Here is a 25,590-nt window from a genome sequence, read left to right on the forward strand (position 1 = left end):
TTTTGCACTATCCAAGTTAATCTTGCCCTTCCTCTCCCACCACAAACCTACAAGATAGGTAGTCTTATTAGCTCCATTTCCTCAGTGATGAATTCAGAGCTAGGGAAAGTTAAGAGCTGCATTAGGAGCTAGAGGGAGCAAACCCTTGACGTGAACCCAGCTTCCCAGTGCAAAGCCCATGGGCATCCCCACCCACTGTATTGCCTCCTGATGGGCTCCACCTCCATGAGGTTGGACTCACTAAAAACAAACAGCATTCTGGACCTCGTTTTTGATGTAACATTTGTTATTTTATTGGAAAAAGCTGGTATTAACATATTTATAGTTTTATTCAACAATTGGGTAATTTGTGAGACACCAAAGAAAAAAAGAATGCACCTATGAGTTACAGAGTCCAAACTGATCAGGGCTGACAACTTGACCACCATGTATCCCACACCACCACCCCCACCACCACCACCACCAACAGCTTCGTCCTCAGAGAAGAGCTAAATTAAAAACAAAACCAAAAAAACCCCAACAACTTCACAATGACTATGTGAACGCCCGTACATTCGAGAGTACCAGGAAATGTAAGCAGAGCCAGGATGCAAGTCTGTGACTATTACACTGGTCCTTCCACCGTTTCTGGTTTTGTCCCTCCCCCCGACACCTTTTCTTAACACACATTTTATCTTCACAATTTGCTTTGGACATCATTATTTTCCAGGGATCCAGAGACATACTTTTCTTCAAAGAAGATCTTTTCCTTTCTTTTTTCTTTTTGGTTTGGTACCCAAAGTTTAAAACAGAAGTAAGGAACTAGGAACTGTATTAAGACCTCCTTTTGAAGAACATGTAAGATTCGTACTTTGAAGATGGTAAATGTAAAATCTATGATGTGACAGTAACCTCTAGCTGCAAATACAAGTTTCTTCTCTTAACATTTGACTCACAAAGGGAGATGGATCGTAGCAAATATCCAAGTAATGGGTAAGGCCCTCAGAGCTGGGTTTTGGCTTTAACACGCTATCTATACAATTGACCACATTCTCAAACCTCTTTACAAGGGGGGGAAAAGGTAATCCAATCCTTTGATTGTTAAATTTAATTAGAATAGATATGTACATATAATACTGTCCAGGTCAACTGGATTTTATAGTGATATATAAACAAACATTCTTCATTCACGTTTATTAAAAAAAAATCAATGATCCATTTCCCTGTGTAAATGTTATATGGCCAGAAGTGAGTACACATGCACTTTGTGCTTTTACACACACAAAAGTATACTGTAATCCACTGAGAATAACCTCAGCTGGGTCTGTTTCCTGGGTTATGTTATATCTTGTAAAAAACCAAACAAAACCAAACCAAAAAAAAGTTTGGATTTGGCTGGGTCTCTGCTCCCCACTTTCTGAATCAAAATGCCAAACTCCGTGGTTCTGCTGCAAGTCCATGAGCAAAGACGACTCAGAGGGGTGGGCAGGTTTGGTATCACCAGAACAGGAGCATCTACCATGGAAACACCACCTTCTCTGTGGCCCTCATTGTCAGAGGGGCAGAGTTCCCGAGGGATGTGTTCTCTGGGACTGTGTGGTCCTTGAAGTAAAGGTATCCTAAAATGGTCAGAACATGCAATTTCCTTTCCAAGGCAGTTCAGTGCATTGGCTCAAGGAGGGTGCAAGCCCAGGATGAAGTGGAGTCCTGGGGAGGGCCGCACTCCTGAAGCCACCAAGCAGAGCGAGGAGCTCCGGGGGGGGGTCTTCTCTGTCTTCCATCCTGCGTCTCAGTTCTCCCGGACCCTTGTCGTCGCCAAGTCTGCCATGTCCTACTTCACAAGACAGAGGCATTCCTTTCTAAACCTTCCATTTGAATGTCACTTGAACATGGGCCACCCACGAGATGGACTGGAGAGAACCTTGTGTGAAGACCCGGACGGGTTCCTGACACCACTGCACGGCACCTGCCATGGGTGACCTGTGCATCCGCTCAGAGCCTCAGTTTCTTCTCGTGGACAGAGGGGATCCTAAGGGTTCCCGCTTATCCCCAGCATCCAGCCCAGAGCCTGGCACGCTTCGAGAAGTTGGTGTTTATGGAGGAAATGAATGAACACCCACCTCACAGTCAGGAGGAAGATTCCAAAAAATCGTGCATGGGAGTCAGTGTCCGCTCCGGGAAGGTGCCCAGTGAATGCTGAAGGGTGAGGCGGCAGGGAGGGCTGCAGGGGGTAAGTCAACTGCCTCTAGGGCTGAGCACCACGCCCGGCACACAGCAGAGGCTCAGCAAATGGCAGGTGAATCAGATGAGGACACAGGCACACAGAAGACAAACCCCACTCCGCTCCTCTCGGGAAACCGCACCAGACCTGGGACCTGGGATGTTTCAAGACATTCAGAAGACCTAGGAGAGGAGCTTGCATCTGCAAATTCTCAGCATGAATTCACCATCCAAAAAACAACGGTGAGGTCATGAGCTCTGAGACAGGGCGAATTGCCCCATTTATAACCAAAAGAACCCCTGGCTGGCTCGTTTGAGACTCATCATCTGTCCCTGGAGCCCTGATCTGGGACCAGTGAGGCATGGGGGAGAAGCAGCTCCCATCAGCTCCGGCCCCCGCAACAGGACGCACTGGAGTGAAAAATTAACCCGGACGCATAAAAAGTCCTATTGATGTGGTAAAGACCGCAGACCGAGACAGGAAGGGACGTGAATGAAAGAACCCTGAACTGTAGGACTCCACAGTCATGTCCATTTTATGATTTGTGGCGGTGAACGCTTCCTTTCCTTTTTATTTTTTTAAACAGACAATTACTGCCAAACACAATTCTGGCCTAGGAAAGCTGGGGCAGGGAGGGGGCCCAAACTTCCTGTGTCCACACACTGCCACCTCTGCAGCTGTCCTCATCAGTGCTGTGACTTTCTTCCCCTCCTTGCATTGCGGTCATGAAGGTCATGTCGGGGATGACTTGCATGAGGCTGGGTGGCAGGGGCCGGGATCTGCACATACCTAGTGCATGTCAGAGTTTACCTTGTCCTGGAAGATGTACAGGTTGTTGGTGGCGGCGATGGCAATGATGTTCTCAGCCGGGTGCCAGGCCGTGTGCAGGATCTTCTTGGTGAAGTCCAAGCTGTCCACACTGATGTCATCACGCCGGCGCTTGCCCCCCACGCACACGCGCCGTGGCTTGAGCACAGCCCGGGGCTTGCTGCTTTCCCTCGAGGCCTCCAGGGTCACGTCCCGCTTGGTGTTCCGATCGAACATGCGGAAGAAGTTGTTGTAGGCCCCGGTCATGATGACGCTGGTGGGAGAAGGAGAGGCGTCAGGTGAGGAGGAGCACAAGCCCCTTCTCGAGAAATAAGCCCAGGTGTGGGGGCTCACGCCCATAATCCCAGGACTTTGGGAGGCCCCAGTGGGAGGATCGCTTCAGCCTAGGAGTTCAAGACCAGCCTGGACAACATAGCGAGACTCCACCTCTACAAAAAAAAAATTAAAAACGACCGTAGTCCCAGCTATTCAGGAGGTTGAGGCAGGAGGATCGCCTGAGCCTGGGGAGGCAGAGACTGCAGTGAGCTGTGATTTACCACTGCAGTCTAGCCTGGGTGACAGAGTAAAACTCTGTCCCAAAACAACAAACACATGAAAAAGCAATCCCAGAGCCTACAGAGCCATCACTCCCTGGAAAGGGAACCCACACCTGCCTCTATTCCCCTGTCTCTTGGGGGTCTCTTATACCCCCTCACATGTCAGCTGCCACCAACACGCAGACTTTGGGGCCAGGAGCTAAGATCCTTTTTATGCTCTGCCCCAATCATCATGAAAATACCCTCCTGGCCGGGCGTGGTGGCTCACACCTGTAATCTCAGCACTTTGGGAGGCCAAGGCGGGCAGATCACCTGAGGTCAGGAGTTTGAGACCAGCCTGGCCAACATGATGAAACCCTGCCTCTACTAAAAATACAAAAATTAGCTGGACATGGTGGTGGGCACCTGTAATCCCAGCTACTCAGGAGGCTGAGGCAGGAGAGTTGCTTGAATCCAGGAGGCGAGGTTGTAGTGAGCCAAGATCGCGCCACTGCACTCCAGCCTGGGCAATAAGAGCAAAACTCCGTCTCGAAAAAAGAAAAGAAAAGAAAAGACCCTCCTGTAATTTCTGTTAGTCCAGGAGAGAAAGCTCTGGCCTTCCAAACAGACTGTGCAACCACAGCAGGAGGTAGACATGGAAGCAGCTGGGACAGAAAACCACCAGGCCCTGCTTCCCTCCAGGGGCCCACCTGTCCCGAGGACTCGGGTGAATAAACAAACATGCATCGCCATGAGGGTCGGGGCGAGCAGTGCTGACGTGCAGGGGCTCACTGCCCTCACCGTCCCGCTAAAGAGAATTCCACACCATTTCTCTGCTCTCCCTGCTCCTAAGGAGAAGGGGTTCCTGCCGGTGGGAGGAAGGGTAAGTTCATCCACATAGTAAGAGGCAGGAGAGAAAGCACAGTTCTGTGGGCCTGCGCCCAGAGGGAGGGTTTTGGGGTTTGGCCTCTGCAGGGCCCTGGAGCAACTGCGGGGTGCAAGGTAACTGGGGAGGAAGAGGATGTTACGAAAAGCGACCATAAAGAAGTTGTCCTGCTGAAGGCTCTTCAGGGAGGAAATCCCGTTTCCTTTTGGAAGCTGAGCTGGGCTTCCTGAGGGTGACACTGCTCTGTGACAGAACCAGGTGGATCCCTGGGTCTCCAGGGGTTATGCACAGAGGACAAAAGCTCACATGTGAGCTCAGGCACTGCAGTCAGGGGCTTGGGCTCTGGCCAGTCCGCCTGGGTCCGGATCCCAGCTCTGCCCTACCCTGACATGCGCACTCTCTTAGTTTTCTATAAAAACTGGGATCAACAAGGGAACGCAGCCCCTGGTGAGCGTGAATCAGGGGACATAGCCTGAACACCCCGCACAGTGCTGGGCTTGAGGCACTTTGCCTCTTGCTATTTACCAGGTACTCCTCGAACCTAATCGTCCATGTGACCAAAGCCGCACCCGCTTTATATGTGACTCAGAGCCTGGGACAAGGGAAGCAGCATGCGAGGGGGGCCGGGTGAACGAGTCCCACAGAAGGGCCCTGCCCAGGCGCCACAGGCTGGCTGGGGGAGGCCACACCCTCCCCGCGCCAGCACAGTGGGGAGGCAGCCCCCTTTGTTCTTCAGGGAATAGTTCACAGAATGAACCTGGGTGATTTCACACAATGCTGGTTCTTCTGATCCATTTAGTGGAAGGAGAGCGACATAATTAAAGTCATTTGCAACCCACACAGTTCCTGATCCTCCCCCTGTTCGGGTGTGGAATTCAGCTGACACGTGCTCTGGGGGAGAGGGCGGGGCCCCTCTCATCCTAGAGCACCAGGCCGCACCACCATGAGAGCCATTCCTCACATTCAGGCAGGTTTCTTAAATTCCAGAAGGTTCCCTTAACAGGGAAAAGGGCAGGTGAGCTGCTTCACCTCTCCTAGCCTCATCTGCATGTGGGACCACAATGCCGGCTGCTTTCAGCCCCAGTGCTCCTCTCCTCTTTCCTTTGGGGAAAGAAAGGCTCCTGCCCCTGCCACCCGTGGCGCCTGTAATCCCAGCTACTTGGGAGGCTGAGGCAGGAGAAGTGTTTGACTCCAGGAGGCGGAGGTTGCAGCGAGCCGAGATCGCGCCACTGCACTCCCTATCCCTGTGAGCGGTCAATCACAGTGCTCTCCCCGCCCCCTGGCCTGGCCAACTGGGGCATGTGATATTCCTGTCCATGCTGATTGGTGCAAAAAGTGGGCAAGCGACCCACACAGAGCCAATCAGATCCTTCCATGAGAGTTTTACACAGTCCCTGGGAGGGGTTGGCTGGCTGAGGATAATGGAAAGGGGAATGATTTGGGGGTCATCTCTGAAGAGGGAGAGGATGAGGCCAGTGTGTAAGAAGAAGCAGGGAGGAGCGGAGATGGGGAAGCATGGAGAGAAGAAAACGGCCGGAGAGAAAAAAACAGCCCTAGGGATACAGCATGGGCCCCTGGGGGAGCCTTGCCCAGGACTCCTCAGAGCAAGTGTAGGTGTGTTTGACTCCCGCACCCGAGCACGCTCGGCTGGCACAAATCCCTCCCCCAAGGCAGGACAGATCAAGGAGAACTTCATGGAGGAGGGAGCGTTGAAGCCTGTTGTGGGAGGGCCTGCGGGATTCCTCCGGGTGGGTAACCCGGGGAAGGGCAGGCCTGCCAATAGGATAGTCCACGCAGGATCACTGCGGCACCCCTGCGCATACGAACTGGGATCTTGCTGAAGGCATCACACATGGTCTCATCCCCAAAGCGGCCACGAAGGCCAGTTTCCTAGAACCACTTTCCAGCCGAGCTGACTTAGGGGCTTCCTCAAGCACACGGTGGCGAGGGGTAGAATGTGGACCAGAAACTGAGAGAGTCCAGCAGGAGAGCTGCTGCCTCTCCATAGCGCACTGCCCATCTGCGTTCTGCCGGTGCTAGGAAGCCCCACGGCAGAGGCCATTGGGCAGCCACCGCGCGGCAGCAGCGGCGCTCTGCGGGCCGGGCCAACTGTCAGAGAGGGTCACCAGGAATACGAGGGCAGCAACTGGGAGCCCGCGAGGATTCGAGTTGGCTTTGGTCTGCAAGAATGTGGGAACCTGGGGGGAATCCTTGCTTCTCTCCTGAGCCTCTGAGGCCCTGGAAGGCAGGACCCAGGGTCTGTTTATCTTGGGACCCCTGACCATGGGGCATGTTGTTCTCAGAACAGTGCTCAAAGTGAACTGGGAGATGGCACACCTCTATGCCTTCTAGAAACATCCACAGCCACTGGACACACCTGAGGTCCCCAGTGAAGGGCTCAGAACAGGTTGAGTCATAGTAGCCCCCCAGGGCACCCCACCCATTGCAGGAGGCAAACAAGGACAGAGGTTCCAGCCGGGCAGAGCAGAGCCGGCTGTGCAGCGAGAGACAGTGAGGCGGGTGGGGGACCCCTAGGACAGGGCGTGGCTGGTGTGTAAAGTGCACGCAGGAAGTGGCGGGTGGGAGGCAGGACAGGAGAGCCCAGGCCTGGACACCACTGTCAGCCTGGGGATGCTTGGCGGCTTCTCCAGTCCTGGGAGCAGGCATCACCTGGCCGCGGGTGCCCCCTGGTGGCAGCTTGAAGGAAGGACGGGCAGTGGGTCGCAGCCAGCGGGGGCCTACCCCGCAAAACGCACATAAAAGCTGGAATCAGCTTGTTACAGCTGCAGGTCCCTCTCGTCCGATTTGGATAGACCCTCTTGGGACCCACTGCACCAGGGAACCCCAAATGTGTCAGGGCCTGCAGCTCAGCAGCATGGGAGGAGCCCTGTCTGCTGGGGGTGTCTGGGATCTATCTGGGGGCAGGGCCTAGAGAGAAGGTCCTGTGTCCTGCTGACCCAGCTGTGCCCGCCCAGCCCCAGCTCGGGCCTCCATCCTGGTTTTCTAAGCATCCTTTAGTGGCCCCCTGTGATCACCACGCCAGCCCCTTGCCTGAGCTCGGGCTCTGCTGAGAGACCCCTGCGGGCTGGGGGAGCTCCAGGATGTTGGCGACTCTCTCAGAAATCTCCTTCCCTGGACACAATGACTTGGACCCCCACCTGGATCCAGCCCTGCTTCCGGGGGGCTCCCTCCTGGTCCTGTCCCTGCCATGTCCAGCCCTCCCCTTATCCCACACACCAACCCTGATGGTCCCAGCCCTATGCCCAGAGCCACAGAGAGTCATAGTGCGGCAGCTCTCACATGACCACCACAGTGCCAGCCACCCTCAGAGGTCTGGGAGAGCCCAGACCTGTCATGTGACTGATGCCATCCACAGGGTGGACAGCCCCCCACCAGGTGACGCCCAAGTCAGGGCTGCTGGCTCTCACTCCACCCTCCTTGCCCACCACACTGGACAGGACTGCGGAGAGGAGGTGACAGTACATGGGCTCCTGACAGGTGGTATTCTGATCTAGCAGCCAGTGTGATCTTTATCTCCACACTGTCTATCATCTGGAGACCCACTTCTGAATCTGGGCGGCTGGACTAGGAGGCATCCTGTCCCTGAGGAAGCAGCTGTAGGAGACACTGAGAGGCCACCTCTCAGCTTCTGAGATCGAAACTCACAGATGGAGAGTAGCCTTGTCCATTTCAGAATCTTACGCCTGGCAGGACCCTGAGCACAAAGCTGATGTGATTTGGGAGGGCAGAAGAGGGATTTTCCCACCTCCAGAATGGAGGAAGAATCCCAGAGAAGAGACAAAGAGGTAAGGACCCATGGGTAGAGGTCAGGTCAGGAGCCCCTGCCACGGCCCCCTTGTCCATGCCCGCCCTGGGCTGAGCCCAGGCTAGGGAGACACAGGAAGGAACTCACTTCTGGCACTGGGGGGCCACTTTCCAGGCAGGTGGGGTTGAGAGACGGCTGGACTTGTGGATTGTGACAAGCTCTGGAGGGTGTAGGAGCTCCAAGGTGCCCCTGAGCCTCAGCGGGCCTGAGTGGGGTGTCACCAGGAAGAGAGGGAGACAGTAATGGTGATGGGAGGAGGGGTGAGTAGACCAATGGTCAAAGCCACAGGGGTGCAGGGCTGTCTCAGGACATACAGGTGTGGATGGATGATGGTGACCGGGTGCTGGGCTACACCCCTCGCCCCCGACAAGCTGGGAGAGGGGAGCACATCACTGGGGACCCTGAATTAACTAAACATGTTCCCACTACTGCCCATAGGGCAGGCGCCAATGTGGCTGTGAGGTTCAGTGACAGAGGATGAAGAATTTCATGTCCTGCCCCTTGAATCTGAGCGCTGAGAGTTGGACCTGCTCTGGAAAGCGTGGGCTTCACCCAGACACCTGGACCCATTGAGGCTGAGTAGCCCCATGCTACAGGTCACCGGAATCCCAGCCCAGACCCCTGCAGGGGAGAAACCCTCCCTACGGTGAGGTGAGGTGCAGGCTGAGGTCAGGGCTTACCTGTCGCTCCCGTTCCAGGCACATTCAAACTTGTCGAAAATGCAGTCGTTCTCGTACAGGGAACAGAGCTTGCTCCGAAGGTAGTCATGGACCTGGGGGGATAAGGGATGAGGTGAGTGGACGGGGCGTCCCGACCATCCTGGCCCCTCCACAAGAAGGGTCTCAAAGAGCAGCGAGGGTCTGCATGCCCTGACATGACCCAGCGCAGACCTGCTCATCTCAGCGAGGGTCTGAATGCTCTGACACAGCCCGACACAGCCCTGCTCATCTCATCGGGAGGCCCATGACCAGGCACATGGCTGACCTCCACCGTGACACAGCCCAATACAGCCCTGCTCATCTTATCGGGGGGCCCACGACCAGGCACACGGATGACCTCCACCGTGACACAGCCCAATACAGCCCTGCTCATCTTATCGGGGGGCCCACGACCAGGCACACGGCTGACCTCTGAGCTGTGGCCAGAGACGGGAGTAGCACCAGGGAGCAGAGTCCACTGTGACAAACAGAACGCTCACAGCACAGGGGCCAGGACCACCTGGGGTCCAGATCCTGGCTCTGCCCTCCCACCTGTGTGATCTTGGACAAGTGATTTCATCTCTCTGAGCCTCAGTTTCTTCAAACTTAAAGTGATAAGAGGGCGAACCTCACAGTGGTTCTGGCATTAAGTGCAGGGCAGGCCTTTTGAGGGTAATGATCTCTGAGAACACAGGGTGGCGGCCATCAAGAAAGGGGAAGAGGGAACCCACAGAGGTTTCTCATCCATCCACAGCACGAGGCACTGAGGCTCACAGGGTCACACGGCCTCTAAGAGGCTGACCAGGACCCTTCCCCAGGATTCCCGTACCCCACAGGAGAGAGGGTGACACCCCAGGACCTGCATCCACCTGACTGCAGCTGGTCCTACAAGCCCTGTACCCGGAGGGCCGCATGAGTGCCAGCCCTCTGCTGAGGCTGGAGCTGCCAGGACAACAGGGCACGGGCTCTGCCCTCTGGGTGGGGAAGGGAAGGTAACTGGGTGCCATGGAGCCTGGTTTCAACTCCCAGGAGTTGAAATTAACAACTCCAACGAACACAGAAAATGTGAAGGGTGGTGTGAACGTCAATTTCGTGTGTCAGCTTGGCTGGGCCAAGGTACCCAGATACTTGGTGTTTCTGTGAAGACATTTTGTAGGGGAGGTTAACATTTAAGCTGATATACTGAGTAAAGCAGGCTGCCCTCCATCATGTGGGGGGCCTTGTCCAATCAGTCGAAGGCCCTGATAGAACAAAGACAGACCTCCCTGAGGACCGGGGGATTCCGCTAACAGGTGCTTGTGGGCTCGCATAGTCACTCTCCCCTGGGTCACCAGCCTGCCGGCCTGCTCTGCAGATTTAGAACATGCCACGTGAGCTAATTCCTTCAAATCTCCCTTCTTTCTCAGTCTCTATCCCCATCCTGTTGGTTCTGTTTCTCTGAGCCATCTGACTAATATGGTGGTAAGGACTACACAGGAAAACAGAGTGGCACTAGGGGAAGCAGGATTGGGAGGAAGGGCCTGATATTCACTGCAGACAGGATGGTTAGACAAGGCTACCTGACTCCCGCCTGGGGCCCTGCTCATCCCTCCCCAGCCCCCGTGTCCTCCTGGTGACTCTTGCCTTCCCCTTGGGCCCCTGGGCTGCAGCCCCACCAAGCTGAGGGTCACTGTGTTCCTGTCTGTCTGGGACCCTCGAGGGTGAGGCCGAGGTTCTTCCTTCTCTCTGGGTCCAGGGTCTAGCACTGTGTTGGGCACAGGGTACTGGCTCAGTATGTGTAACAACTAAAATCAAGGGGGATGAATGGCAGCAGGTTTTAGTGTTCATGTCCCACCCCCGGCTCTGCATTTTTGTGTGTCCTCCTTACTCAGTCCCAGCAGCCTTGGTGATGCACGCGTCCAAATGCGCATGCTGTTCTCTCTGCCGTGCACTAAGCATCTCCTGCCCTCTAGTGGCAGGGTGAGGAAGAGCTCTGGAGAAAGACTGTCAATCTAAGGTCCGCTGCTTGCTGGCTCTGTCACAGATTTGCCATTTAACTCAATTGTCTTCCAATAAAATGGGATGGGGAGAATACCGGCCCCACCTCCCAGGACAGCTGGGAGGCTTAGATGAGGCAAAGTATACTATGGACTTACCTCAGTGTGGCTCCTTCAACAACCATCCCCAGCCCCTTCACCCTTGCCTTCTTCAACCACAGAGGCTGTTAAACCATTAATTTTCCCAGCCACTATGGTGGCTGCCAGGGACCCATTCTAGACAATGAGGTGTAAGAAGTCTTCTGAGAAGCATTCTGGGGAAGATTTTACAATCACAGTGAAACACTCAACAGACCCCAGGGGTGAGATCTAGTGCATTTCCTATTTCCTGCCTGGAATGTAGGCAAAGTGCTTGGAGGTGTGGCAGCCACTTTGCCACCATGAGGTACCACATGTGAAGGTGGAAAACCAACGCCCAAATGATGGTGGACTGGATCACAGAAGGAACCACTGTGGCACTGCCGGGGTCATGGAGCCCCCTCACCTTCCTGGACTGCCCTCTCCAGACTCCCTGTTGTGGGAGAAAAATAGCCCCGATTTGTTAAGCACTGCACACCAGCCAAATGCAGTCCTGCTACACACAATTTCTAGCACATCAAAAGCCATCAAAAAATGTTGGTTGTTGTGCTGCTTTTATGTAGTTATTGCTATTATTTTAGCATCAATAGGTCAGCTGGGCCAGATGCCAAGTGCCCAGCTTACGGCCTCACGCTCCAGAACAGTCATTCCCCTCCTTCGTGGGGTCCTTCATGAGAATTTCAGAAAGCTGTGTCCCCCTCCCCCTGAAAATGCTCATAGAACACATTCCACGTAGTTTCAGGGGTTCATGGGCCTTCGTTGACCTCAGGGATGGAGGTAAGTGATCGGACAAGGGGCCGGAGGGGGTTGGAAATGTTCATTTCCCTGAGCTGCCTCCAGAGGGAGCCAGAGAGTTGCTCCTGCAGGCTTGAGCCGGGCTTATCCTGTCCCTCTCCTAGTCTGGGGTCTCTGCCATTCCCACAGGGACAGAGGAGGGCTGAGTCCTGCCTGGGGTGTGCAGTGTGAGGAGGGGGCCTGAGGGAGGAGCTGGGGCAGTCGCAAGAACTCAAGTAAACACACGTGGCTGACAAACAGGCGGTCCCCATAGCGGTCCTTGTGAGTGTGTGGCTTCCAGGAGCGTGAGCTGTTCCTCTGGGGCCCAGGTCAGATCAGAGCAGCCCACCCTCTGAGCTCTGCACCAGTTCCCAGCGAGGCCTGTGCCACCCAGGACGCTTCCCTACTAGGTCTTAGCACAGAGGAAAGGAAAGCGTCGGGCTCTGAGCCTGGGCTCTGAATCTGTCACCGCCCAGACGAGAGACACCTCCCTCATCTCCCTACCTCTCAGTGCCCGAGTTCCCTTTCCACCAAATAGGATGATGGCTCCTTGTCACCGGACAGTAAAGAATGGAGGTGACAGATGTCAAGCACGTGGCACCCCGTGTGTGAGGAGTGACACGGTGAGGAACCGGCTGAGGTTTCTGGTGGGGTGTTTTCCCACCCATGTTTGCACGGCCAGATCTTACTCATCCTTCAAGGCCCAGCACAAATGCCACCTCCTCCAAGAAGCCTCCCTGATCTCCCCACCTAACTGGAACCAGCTTTGAAGCCATCCCACATTTCTTTCAAGTCCACATTTTATTTTAACATCACATGAGTTTTGTTGTCTACCCCCTAACATATCTGAATGGATGATAATAGGAAGATAATAAATAATACTGTCCAAGAAGGGCCCAGGCTTCACCTAGACTCCAGGCTTATAGGCCTGTGCTGAGGATCTGGAAAGGAAACATGTGCTCAGTTCACCTCTGCGTGCACTGCTTACGGATGCACCCTGGGAGGGCAACGCTTAACCTACTTTAATGGTACAGCTCCGATGCACGCTCCCAGGGAGTGGGGAGGGAAGCCATCGTCTACATGCTCCACTGGGGCCCAGCCTGACGCTCATCTCTGTTCCCACATCTCTTTCCTCCCTGGAATTGAGGCCCCTGGGCCCTGGACTGCAGGCCTTGCTCAGGGACATCCAAAGCTCCCTGTGAGGCAAGACTGAGCACTCCTGCCCTCTGCCAAGCTACGTGTGGGGATGAGCTGCTGGATTTCTTCAGCCTCCGTGTCTTCACCTACATACTGGGCATATGAAAGCTACGCCTGGCTAGGAAGGCCCCCTCCATGGGGATCTCAGCATAGGGAAAAAAGACCCAGGATTGGGGGTCTCCTGCTGTGGTGCCCACCTGGTAGGTCTCTATGGGTCTTGCCTCCATGTTCAGGTCCCAGACCTTGACTGTAAGGTAGTCCCGGGTGAGCATGTAGCGGCCGCTGTGGCTGAACTTCACGTCGGACACGGAGGAGATGATTTCCGAGAAGAATGAGCGGTTACTGGGGTCCTCAGGCTCTTCAAAGACTGTGGAGACAGAGAAGCAATGGCCGTCACTGGGCTGCTCCCGCCCATGGGGTTGGCACGACGGATGGCTCTGTTTTGCACCTGGGCCCATGCTCTGTTTATTCAGTCATTCATTCATTCCTCAAACCTAGAACTAAACACTTACCAGGGAACAAGCCTGGTAAGATTCTGTGCTGTGCAGAAATAGCCATTACTATCCCCATTCATAGCCAAGAAAATGGAGGAGCAGCTGGCTAAAACTCATGCCTGGGGAGTCAGTGCTGGAAGAAGGTGGTAGAGTCGGGATTTGAAGCCAGAGCTATACTTGATGTGCTGCCCTCTACTGCCCCCTACTGGTGATGCTGAATGCCAGCTTGCAAAGGTGTCCTGACATTCTCAAATGTGCTGGACAATGTCCTCTACCAGACTGGGCACTGCTTGTGGCTCTGGCACTAACTGGCCCTGGGACCTTGGGCCTGTAGTTATCTCTGTTCATGGTGTCCTGGGCAGGCATGGCTGAGCCCTACTCACAGGTGGGTTTTGTTTCGTTGCCATGGGGTTTGTAACAAAATCAAATCTGACTGCCACAGAGTTGGTACAGTCTCCTGTATGCCACCCACTGACCATCTCCTTTTTTCTTGGAGCACCTGCTCTGCACAGAAAGTTGCTTATCTGGTCCCTAAAAGCAATGGTTTGCTGCCCAGCTGGACAATTATAGACTGGGACAGAGTGGGCAATGAGGACTCCCCAGACAGCGTCCCCTCCCCACTGCCCCCATAACCTGGCCTTCCTGAGCTGCAGAAGTTCCCAAAGTGGGACAAGGTCTCTAAGCTCATTTCTGCTGGTATCTGTCTCACTGGTGGCAGTGGCCCTGGGGCTGAAGTAGCGTGGGGACTAGGACCCCCGTTGGGCCAGGCACTAACTCCCTAGGACCTGGGCCACAGAGAGACCCAGGGAACGATGGGAAGAGAACAGGGTGGTAGAGTTGACAGCCATTCAGCAGCCAATCTGGAAAGACCTAAATATATGACAACCTGTCCAGCTGTCCCCATGGAAACCGGCTGAGTGGCAGCCTTGCCTGCTGGCCTGCTCTGGTCTCTACCCCAGAAATAGGGAAGCAGAGCTGATCACAGCACCCTGAGGCTCCCAAGAGGCCCCTCCCTGCTGGCCCCTCTCAGCCACCAGGGCTCATGTCCTGCCTCCCATGTCTGTCCCAGCCCCTTATCCCCTCATGGGAAATGGCAGCACCCCATTCTCCCTCCTGTCCATGGTGGACGCTGTACCTGGCCACTGCCTCTCCAGAAATACAACTCCTGTCCAGCTCCCCTCTGCAGGGCCCACTGGATGCCCTGATGGACTCATTCATTCATTCATTCATTTATTCACTCAGTCAACCAATGCAAACAGCACCTACTCTGTGCCAGGCCCTGGGATGATGCAGTGACCAGCATAAAGCCACTGTTCCTGTGCAGCCAACATTCTCCTTGCAGGTACAGACAATAAAACTAAGTGGCGCCCTCCACCGCCAGGGAGCAGCAAGTGCTGGGGAGGAAGAGCCAGCAGGCAGATAGGCGCTGGGGGCTGGTAGTTTAGGTGAACAGGGCCTCTGTGGCAGGTGCTGTTTGACCAAGGTCTGAGTGAAGTTGGGGAGAGATTGGTGGCGATGCCTGGAGAGGGGTGTGCTGGGCAGAAGGGACGGCACACGCAAGGGCCCTGAGGCAGGGACACGCCAAGGGCTGTGCAGGCAGAGAAAGGAGTGAGCAGAGGGAACAGGGATGCAAGGGGCCACCCACGCAGGATCTCATGGGCCACGGAGAGGGGTGAGGAAGTCACCATTAGGGAAATGGGAGCCACTGAGGGTTCAGAGACAGGGAGGATGAAATCTGAGTCAAGGAGGTAGGGAGGGGAAGGCAGGAGGCTGGAGTCCCCTCCCGATGGAGGAAGGAAGTTCCAGCACCCGGTGGGCCAGGGCTGCAGAGCCCAGGTGTCACCACCCTGATCCCAGGCCACTGCATGCAGGGAGGTGAGGGGAGGTGAGAGGAGGGGGAGGGAAGCTGCTTACAGGGCAGGAAAAGGCTCCCACGTTTATGTTCATGCCTCTGGTATCCCCCGAAATCAGAGCAGGCAGCAGGAGGAAGGTCCCCCCCACCTCTCTTGAGAGCAAGTCCTCCAAACACCTGTCTCTGAAGCAGACCCCTGAAGCTCAGGAGATCTATATCTCTGTCCTTAGCCTCTCCACGGCCTCTGGTGAGCAGTGGCAGCCTTCAACCCCACACCTCTGCCCTCAAAGCCGTGGCACTGCACCGGGTATCCTGAGGGCAGGTGGTCGCTCCTTCCAGCCCTGGCGTCAAGACCAGGAAGGAGGGAGGGAGCCTAGTTTATCCACTAATAGGTGGTGTCATATTTTGGAATTAGAATGCTATCAGGCTGGCAGGTGTTTAACGAAACTCAAAACTGACAGTAGGCGCCTCCCTTTCCAGGAGCCCAACCCACCCCTCCACACGCCCCCAGTCCCCAGGCCTGCCTCCTGACCTCAATCTCCCTCCATCGCTCACAGGGGTACCCTTCTCAGTGGCCCGAGCTTTCCTCTTTCCACAAGGGCACATTGAAGGGAGGACCAGAAAGAAAACCAGCACCATGGGAAGGAAGGGTGAGGCCGCTCGCAGAGGGAGCTGGGAGAGAACAGGCTGCCAGGGTCTCAATCCCCAAGCCCCTCGTGTGGCCTTGAACGCCTTCACCTCCCTGAGCCCTGGCCTTGCTCCTCCCTACAACAGGAGCCAAGGGCGCTTTTCAGGAAGGGGCAGGAGGAGGGGGCTGCAGCCAGGCCTGGCACCACCCTGGGTACAGGCAGGGCCGCAGGCAGCAAAGATCCTGTATGGAGTGAGCCCAGTGCACAATGAGTGCTGCAGCCCTACTGACTTCCCTCCCTCCCTCCCTCCCTCCTTCCCTCCCTCCCTCCCTGCTTCCATCCCTCCCCACTCCCTCCCTCCTTCCCTTCCTCCCTCCCTCCCTCCCTCCTTCCCTCCCTCCCTCCTTCCCTCCCTCCCTCCTGTGAGCCCTCCAACCCCTCCCTGCCTGTGGAGGAGGATGGGTGGGGTAGGGGTAGTAAAATCTCCCTGGGAGTCACCTTGAGCTTCTGAACCTCTGAGTTCTAATTGGTCATCTCACACGATAATGTTTTGTGCCCCAATAATTAAATTGGCATCTTTGTTTCTGTATGTGAGTATATATATATATATATATATATATATATATATATATATATATATATATATATACTTGTAGTTTTTCTTTGTTAAGCCAAAAAAGGATCAACCACAGTTCCCTTTTCTCTCTGATGCCTACAGTAAAGAAAATCACTTTGAACGCTTGATTCCCTAAAGGGGTGATGTTGTGCTGCCTTTCCATTAGCATTGGGTAGAGACTCATATTTGGGAGAAGCAGGGAGAGGGCTTGAGAGAAGAGGGACCCCCGGTGGCTAAATGGATGGAAACAAGGAAGAGAATCTCAGCGGGACCTGGTGGCCCCCAGCACCTGCCCAGGTGAGTGGCGGGAACCCTGTCTGGCCTGAACTAGGCTTTCTGACACTTGGAGGTGAGGCGGAGGTGAGTCCAAAACTGAGCCAGGGCGGCCTCTCGCAGGCTGACTTCCGGAGTGGCCTTAGTACCCCCTCGCCTGCTCAGGGGTCTCTCAGACCAGACTCCCCCAGACCTCGAGGGCTGGTCTAGGTTCCCAGCAGGACTTGCAGGTGGATTCAGCCAGAATCACAGGGTGCACCGGTGCTGGGTGTCACAGGGCAGAACGAGTGGCCAAGTATCCTACCAGCCTCCAGCAGGAAAAACCGCAAAGATCAAAGGCTGAGAGAACAATTGAATCGATAGTGGAAACAGAAAGCCAAATGGCGCTGGCCCTTGTCACCCCACTGCTGGCTGTACTCGGGCATTTCTGAGGGTTTTTAAGGACACAAGGAACAGGAATGCAAACGATAGATTGGAAGGGATATTAATAAGCCTGAAAAACCATTCCTAAAAGTTCCTCTTTTTCTTTTTAGACATTTCTATGAAATTTTTGATACAATAGATTTTTTTCCAAAAGATAGTGGAATCTACTATTCCATATCAATCGCTGCCCCCGAGTATGCACGCGAACACACACACATACATACACACACACACACACACCCCGCTGCACCACCTTCAGAGCGCTAACAAGAGATAAGGGGTCTCCCCTCTAATTGACTAAATCGCTAAGGACATTTCACAGTAATTATTCCTGCCATGGGTTTAAAGACACATGTCTCAAAGCCCCCATCACTTGTGATGGGCCCAGTCCCATCTCCACCCACTCCCCCATGCCCTAATTATTTAAAAGTTGGAGAGCTCTCAATCAGCCGAAATCTCCATCCTGTTTCTTTTTAATGATTTTGCATAATTAGGGCTCCCACGGCTCGAGCCGGTTCCCTGACAACAACATCCTCCTCCTCCCTGGGTGTTGCACGGTGTTATGGCCACAAAGAACCTTCCCTACCCCCACCCCTGGCTCAGGCCAAGGTGGAGGGGACCTGGGGAGCCCAACCAAGGTGTGGGGCGGCTCTGACGGACCTGTGAATCAAAGGAAACAGGAGGTGAAGCCTGAGAGTGGGTGCCCACCTTCCTTTCCAGCCTCACACAGAGCCAACGGCACCTCCTTCTGCTTGAAGCCCTCCTTGGCTCCCCAGTGCCCACAGGATCAAGGTTTAGGCTCCTACCTGTAGCTGACCAGCTCCTTCTCAATGGGTCCCAACCAGCCTGCTGCTGCTGCCTCACACTCGCAAGTTCCCCTCTGCCGCACACTCCAGCCCCCTTCCTGCTGGGCCCCTAGGGCACTGCATCCACTCAAAGGCTCTGGGGGTGGGTGTCTCCTCAATGTTGAGCCCTAGGCATCTCCCCCTGCCTCCCGTAGCCCCTGCCCCGCCATGTGCTGGGCAGAGAGCAGAATGGATCGTGCTCTGTGTGACCTCAGGCAAGGGCCTGGTCCTCTCTGAGCCCAGCTTCCCTCATCTGGAGAAGGAGCACGATGGGATCCTCAGAGGTCATGCCTGGAGGCGCTGGCCCAGTGTGGGGCTTGCAGTAGCTGCTCAATAAAACTACGGAGGGATTCCTGGAGTTATTTTTCACATCATTTTCTCTCCCTAAGGTCCCTTTCCCATTTTTAGCTGGTCTTTCTTACCAACTCCTATACATCCTCTAGAACCCCAGGCTCACACCCTGCTTTCTGTGCATATTGTTCACATGCTCTCTAAAGAAATCCTGTGCTTACCCTCTGCTGCCCCCAAGCCGCTGGGTACCTTCTTCTGTGGCACTGGCAGGGGGGCAGGGTCCCCTCATGGGGCTGTAAGCTCCCTCGGGCCAGGGGTCCTGCCTTGGTCATTAGTCACTGATCATCTTGGCGCCCCTGCCTAGCACGGACCCTGCCTCATGGCCCTGCCCTGCTCCCTGAGCAGAGAGAAGCTTGTGCTGCTGCCTGCCGTTTCTGCTCCAGCCCCTCACTGACATCTTTCTTCCCCAACCTGATGTGGTTCCACTGCAGTTTCTGGGCCTGGCAGAGAAGCCTCAGCCAGCCTGGGGGTGGCCCCTGTGTGCCCGTGGCACTTGCTCTGTGGCCCTCTTGGTGGCACCTGCTGTGCCCCACCCCCATCGTTGTCAGTGTGTGGACGACACTCCTCTGGGGCTGGGGTGGAGGCCGACTGGGTTCACACAGTAGAAATGCATGGGCTTGAGCCATGCATTCAGGGACAAGTGCAGTTCAGTGAGGCCTCCAGAGAAACAGATGAGGGTGGGAGGGACCTGCAGGTGGGTGGAGGTGGGAAACATGGGAGGAGGTGGCCTGGAGGGGGAGGGGCCTATGGGGTCCTGGGCAGTGATCGCCCCGGGCTACCCTGGCCACGGCTCCCTCCTGTGATCTGATGGGATACAAGGCCATCCACGAGGGTGGAGTGGCCTGGGCCAGCTGGCCTCACCTCAGGCCGCGCTCCAGGAGGAGCTTGGAGGGTCTGAGAAGCAGAAGAAGGACGATGGGGGTTATGGATCCCCAGCACCCCTGGACACTGGCTTGCTCCTGGGTTCCAGGTGATGCCACTGTTTGGGGAGGGGCCTCCTGTGCGGCCTCTTTCCCTATCCCTGAGGCTGTACACAGTGGGGAGGGGGCAGGGAGTTCCTACAATGGCACAGGTGGGCACAATGAGTGCTCACTGATGAAGAGATGACAGTTGTCACTCCCTGCCCAGCACCATGTGATCGAGCCCCATCAAACAAAAAACTCAAGCCTAGCTGTGGCCCCCAGGCCCGGCACGCTCTCCCCTTAACCCATCTTTGCACACAAGAGCCCGCCCCTCCACCTGTTCCAGCCACACGGGTCCTGACGTCAGCCAGGTTCCTCTCAGACAATACTGTGGGGTGGGGCACCCCCGCCCCCATTCCCAGGCTCTTTCTCATCCAGGGACACCTCTCCTGACCCCTGAGGTGCAATGCATCAGAGGGCTCCTGATGCCCTTCATGGAAACCTTCCCACTCCAATGCACCTACTTATTTACTAGTCCCCTTCCTGTGGTCCCTCCACACAGCTCCACACAGATGGGAGCCTGGTCTCTGTACAGAGCCTGAAGCCATCCCCGACCCTCCCTCCCTCTCCATCCAATCCAGCAGCAAATCCAGCAGGCCCCACCTGCCGTGGGGGGCAGGGCCCACCACCTTCCCCACCTGCACGGGCCACTCACTCTGCGCACCAGCGTCTCTCACCTGCGTGAACACGCTAGCCGCCCCCCAGCCAGCCCTCACTTCTACCTCACCCCTCAGCTTATTCTCCACTGGGCAGCCAGAGGGATCCTGTGAACACATGGCCAGGCTGACCCACTCCCTGCTCAGACGACCCTGTGGTTCCTGTCCCTTTCAGAGGAAACCCGAAGCTCTTGCTCTGGCCTGTGAGGCCTCCTCCAGCCACACACCTCCCTGACCTCACGTCCTCTCTCCAGCCTCCGTATCCAGCCACAGGGCCTTCACATGGGCTGTTCCCACTGTTGGGGAGCTTTGCGCTGGTCCTGCACCTGGAGAGCTGCAGGGTCTGGGCTGGGGCTGGTCTTTCTGCAGCAGATCCATTACTAGAGTGAGCCCTGGGAGTTGAGCCCACACAGCCCTTTTAAATGAACCCACTCAGGTGGGGGGGGGCGGTGGCTCATGCCTGTAATCCTAGCACTTTGGGAGGCCGAAGTGGACAGATCACCTGACGTCAGGAGTTTGAGACCAGCCTGGCCAACATGGCAAAACCTTGTCTCTACTAAAAATACAAAAAGTCGGGCGTGGTGGCGGGCACCTGCAATCCCATCTACTGAGGAGGCTGAGGCAGGAGAATTGCTTGAACCCGGGAGGTGGAGGTTGCAGTGAGCCAAGATCATGCCATTGCACTCCAGCCTGGGCAACAGAATGAGACTCCATTTCAAAAAAAAAAAAAAAACCCAGCTCACCCACAATTCCTGTAAGAGTTTTAGTTCTCAAGGCTTCTGTGATGAGAAAGGGAAAAAGAGTACAGGCTGAAGGCATGAGACTCTCTGAGGCTCTATCTTGGCTCTACTTAGCTGTGTGACCTTGGGCAAATGTCTTAATCTCTCTGTGCTTCAATGTAGTGACAACAATGACCACTAAAGGCGTCTATCTACATCCTCCACCCTAGAATCTGTGCACCTGTTATCTCACATGGCAAAAGGGGCTTTGCAGATGTCATTAAGTGAAGGACCTTGAGGTACGGAGGTGACCCCGGATAATCTGGATGGGCCCAATGTCATCACAAGGGTCTGTATAGGAGGAAGAAGGAAGGTCAAAGATGGAAGAAAGAGATGGGATGATGGAAGCAGAGGTTGGAATGATGAGCTGAGGAGTGCAGGCAGCCTCTAGAAGCCTCTAGTAGCTGGAAAAGATCAGAAAACAGCCCCACCCTGCAGCCTCCAGAGATAACACAGGCCAGCTGACGCCTTCATTTTAGCCCCTGAGTTCCAGAATGTACAACAGTCTTTTGTGTTGTTTTGAGCCACTAAGCTCATGGCAATTGTTCCCGCAGCAATGAGAAGTGCATATACAGTTGCCCCTTGACCCTCACACAACACAGGCTTGAACCTGCAGGTCCCCTGATGTGCGATTTTCCCAGTAAATATACTGAAAACATTTTGGAGATCTGCCACAATACACACACACACACACACACACACATATATACATATATATACATACATATATATATGAGAAAAGAAAAAGGTATGTCACAAATGCATAGAATCCACGTAGACATCAGTCTCCCCACCAACAGCTGACTATTAGGAGTGAAGTTTTGGGGGAGTCAAAAGTTAAGCATGTACTTTCAACTGCATTCAGGCACTGTCTGAACCCCTAGCTCCCACATCATTCCAGGGTCAAGTGTATTCAACTTCCTCATCTGTAGGATGAATACTATAACACACCCATCATAGGTGCTGAGTATTTAATGAGATATAAACTGAAAACAGCATGTGTTTGCACTAAGTGTGCAAAGAATGAGCTGCGGTTATTATTTCACCCAACACCGGGCCAGGCACGTCGTTGGGGGCCTATGAAGGGTCTTGGCCATCATCAGCCCCGATTCTAAGAAATCAGGGTCTCAGCCATCATCACCCCCAATTCTAAGAAATCCCAGTGTTCCGGGCACGGCCCTTTCTTTCCGCAGGCTCTGTGCTGTCATAAGCAGAAGTAACTGTCTATTTTGAGGACTCATGTATGGTTGTTTCCATGGTTACCCTGTCACCCTGCCAAGCAGACACAAGACGCGGATTTCCAGTGCTTCAGAGAAAGGTGGGAAGCTGCAGAGGGAACAGAGTGGCCTGTGTGCCCCCAGCTCTGCCCTGATAGAGGAGGGGTCCAGGGAAGTCACAGAGCTTCTCGGACCCTCGGTCTCCTCATCTGTCCAATGGCAGAAATGCTCACCTTCCTGCATCCAGGACACTCTTCATTCGCCGTCTGATTCTGTTAGGAAAATGATGCTGTGAGCGCATCTCTGGGGTGTCACTATCAGCCGCTCCCTGAGTTTTGAGCAGTAATTGGATACATGGATGGAAGTGGGAGGTGAAGAACTAATCCTAATCCCCAAATCTCTTTTAAAAAATTAGCTCAAATAACAGCCATTTGTGTTCAGATTAAAAACAGCCGCCACCTGCTAATTGGAAATCGGCTGCGTGCTTGATTTCCCATGAGAGCCACAGAGCAAAAACACGGCCCGGACAAGGCATGCAGAAGGACAGACACTTCAGCCACTCGCTCCAATGTGTGGCAAATTAAATGAGGAGAATTGGAAGCTGTAAAAGCATGCTAAAAACTGCTGCACAATCTTTTTGCTGGCATGAAAGAGAAAGTTTCCGTACAGGATATTGAGTTTGATAATGAAAAATATTCTAGAAAATTTTTAAATAAAATTTGCATAAATCAATAATCAAAAAAGAAATTAAGCTGGTTGTTTAAAATTTTTCTTCTCTTGGCCTGGTATGGTGGCTCATGCCTATAATCCCAGCACTGGAGGCCAGGAGTTCGAGACCAGCCTGGCCAACATAGCAAAACCCTGTCTCTACTAAAAATACAAAAAAAATTAGCCAGCCATGGTGGCACACACCTGTAATCCCAGCTACTCCAGAGGCTGAGGTGAGAGAATCCCTTGAACCCAGGAGGTGGAGGCTGCAGTGAGCCAAGATCGTGTCAGGGTGATGGAGCCAAATTCTGTCTAAAAAAAAAGAAAAAAATTCTTCTCTCCTTCAAAAGGACACCAAATAGATTTGCACACAAGTTTTCCTAAGATTTCAAGGAGCACATATATTACATCAACTGCTCCAGAAAAAGAAAGAAAAAGCTGCCCAGTTCATTTTAGGAGAGTTGAATAATCTTAAAATTGGGCAAAGAGAGTATAAGAAAAGAAAATTATAAACCAACTTCACCTATGACTGTGTGTGCAAAAAGCATACATAAAACCTTAGTAAATCACAGGCAGCCCCACCCTGGCTACAGACTTGGGATCACTGGTGCGGGCAAGAGCCCCCAGAGGTCAGCATGTTGCCAACCTTCCAGGTGAGTCACTGAGCACAGCCAACAGGCCCTTGGGGATTTGTCAGCAAGGACCTGGCCCCAAGGTCGCCCAGGCACAATCAAAAGTCCTCAGTGGCCTGGAAGACACCATGTCCCTCTCTGCGCACCTCGGCCTGCCAGAGCCTTCCGGAACCTCAGTGCAATCCGGAGAGGAGTGGAATCTGCCGAGGCCCTAAAAGTTAACGTTCACTGCAGCCCTGGGAGCTGGGGGTGAAGAATGAAATTGAATTGAGTCATCGAAAACACTCATATTTCTCGCACTCTTGAGTTCATTGGCTGATTCACACAAGGCTCATACATCATCAGGCATATGAAATTACGTGGCTGAAATGGATGTGTCTGTGCTTGGACTCACGAAATGTGCAAGGTATATGTGACCGCTGCTTCTGCCCTGGGGAACCGGATAGCACAGGCTTCGGGAGCCAAAGGGGGTCTGACTGCCCCCTCTAGCCCACTGAAAAATGTCACACAAACATTGAGGGGTGCACAAAACTGTCCTATGCCCATCTCTGTTCTCTCTAAATTCCACCCTTCCTGCACACACATGTTTTCTGATTCAAAGTTCAAATCCATCATGAAGGTAAAAATACACAGAAAAATAAAAAGAAAATATTCCATCAGTTTCCTATAGCTCACCACTCAGGGACACCTCAGTGTATTTCTTTCCAGAGTTTTCTCTGTTTCCATTTTTTTGGTGGTCATAGCCTTATTTTGTTATCCCCTAAATCTTTCAACATAATCACTTCCCTGTGGCATTAAAAAATCTTCTAAAACAATAGCTGACATGACCGAACAATATTCTAGTACATGGATGTCATCACTGTCGACATCATTTTCTCGGCATTTTAAACTGGTTGCTTAAAATTTTCCTTCTCTCCCTCAAAAGGACGCCGAATAGATTTGCACAAAAGTTTTCCTAATACTTCAAGGAGCAGATATATTACACCAACGGTTCCAGAAAAAGAAACAAAAAGCTGCCTCACTCATTTCAGAAGAGTTGAATAATCTTAGCATTTAAGATTGGGATATTGAGGATGTTTCCGGATTTCCACCCCTATAAACAACAGGGTGCCAATGAAGCCCCATCCTCCTTCCCACAGGGCTCACACGGGGTCAGCAGCGGACCAGGAGCAGGAAGAACCCCCTCTCTTCCCCAATATTCTCCCATTCCATTCGGACCCAGACCTGGCTGTACACAGGCACAGCTGGAGGCACATGCGGCCTGAGTGAATGGGCGGGAGGCGTAGGTGGGGGGGCAGTGCCCTGTCGTAGGCAGTGGATCGGCCCCCAGCGACGGCTGTGTCCTGATCCCTAGCACCTGTGACTATGTTATGCTACACGGCAAAGTCAAAATAAGGCCAAAGATGAAATCAAGGATGCGACTCAGCCACCCTTGAGATGAGGAAGTCATCCTGGATCACTGGGGGTGGCAGGGGCAAGGTGATCACAAGGGTCTTTATACGCGAAAGACAGACAGGAGGGTCAGAGACGTGAGAGAGGCTTGGCCGCTGTGGGCAGGGAGGATGGGGGAGGGGCCACGTGCCAGGGAACGCAGCGCCTCTAGAAGCCAGAAGAGGCAGGGAAACCGGTGCTCCCCAGAGCCTCCCGAAGGTACCAGCCCGCGGCACCTTCATTATGGCCAGTGAGCTGGCTGCGGGACTGCGGACTGAGACTATACATATGCCCTGTTTTCAGCCACCAAGTGTGTGGTCCTTTGTTGTGGCGCACAGGACACAGCCCCGGGCCCCCTGCACCCCGGGAATCTCAGCTGGTCTCCGGCCTCCCATCCGTCCACGGCCACGAACTCCACACTTATCTCCAGGTGGCATTGCTGCCTGGACATCTGGCTGCCTACTCGACCCATTTCCTTGGAACCCAATACGGGCCTCAGGCTCGCGGGTCTGAAACCTGCCTGCTGGTCCCTGGCACCCCCTGTTGTTCCAGGGCACGGCCCCTCCTTCACCCACAGCTCAAACCAACCACACAGTCGCACCCCACAAGGCAAAGCTCGACCTCCAAGCAACATCCAGAGGGGGCAGCCAGGTGAGCCCTGCCCCACCTCCCAACACCCCCCCT

At 54.1% G+C, this 25,590-nt stretch overlaps 1 protein-coding gene across 6 annotated transcripts in view; it reads right to left on the reverse strand.

Annotated features, from left to right (window-relative positions):
• Window positions 1-268: 268 nt before the first annotated feature.
• Window positions 269-25,590, reverse strand: part of PPP2R2C (protein phosphatase 2 regulatory subunit Bgamma) — a 243,092-nt gene continuing 217,770 nt past the window's right edge. For all 6 annotated transcript variants that reach the window (XM_034951907.4, XM_034951908.4, XM_055111177.3 and 3 more), the window contains 3 exons: window positions 13,236-13,405; window positions 8,936-9,027; window positions 269-3,281 (listed from right to left, as the gene is read on the reverse strand). In XM_034951907.4, the coding sequence (XP_034807798.1) occupies window positions 2,990-3,281; window positions 8,936-9,027; window positions 13,236-13,405 (554 nt within the window). In that variant the 3' untranslated portion in view covers window positions 269-2,989. The remainder of the gene's footprint in view (window positions 3,282-8,935; window positions 9,028-13,235; window positions 13,406-25,590) is intronic.

This window comes from Pan paniscus, chromosome 3, assembly GCF_029289425.2.
Source record: "Pan paniscus chromosome 3, NHGRI_mPanPan1-v2.0_pri, whole genome shotgun sequence".
In the NCBI taxonomy this organism is placed as follows: Eukaryota; Metazoa; Chordata; class Mammalia; order Primates; family Hominidae; genus Pan; species Pan paniscus.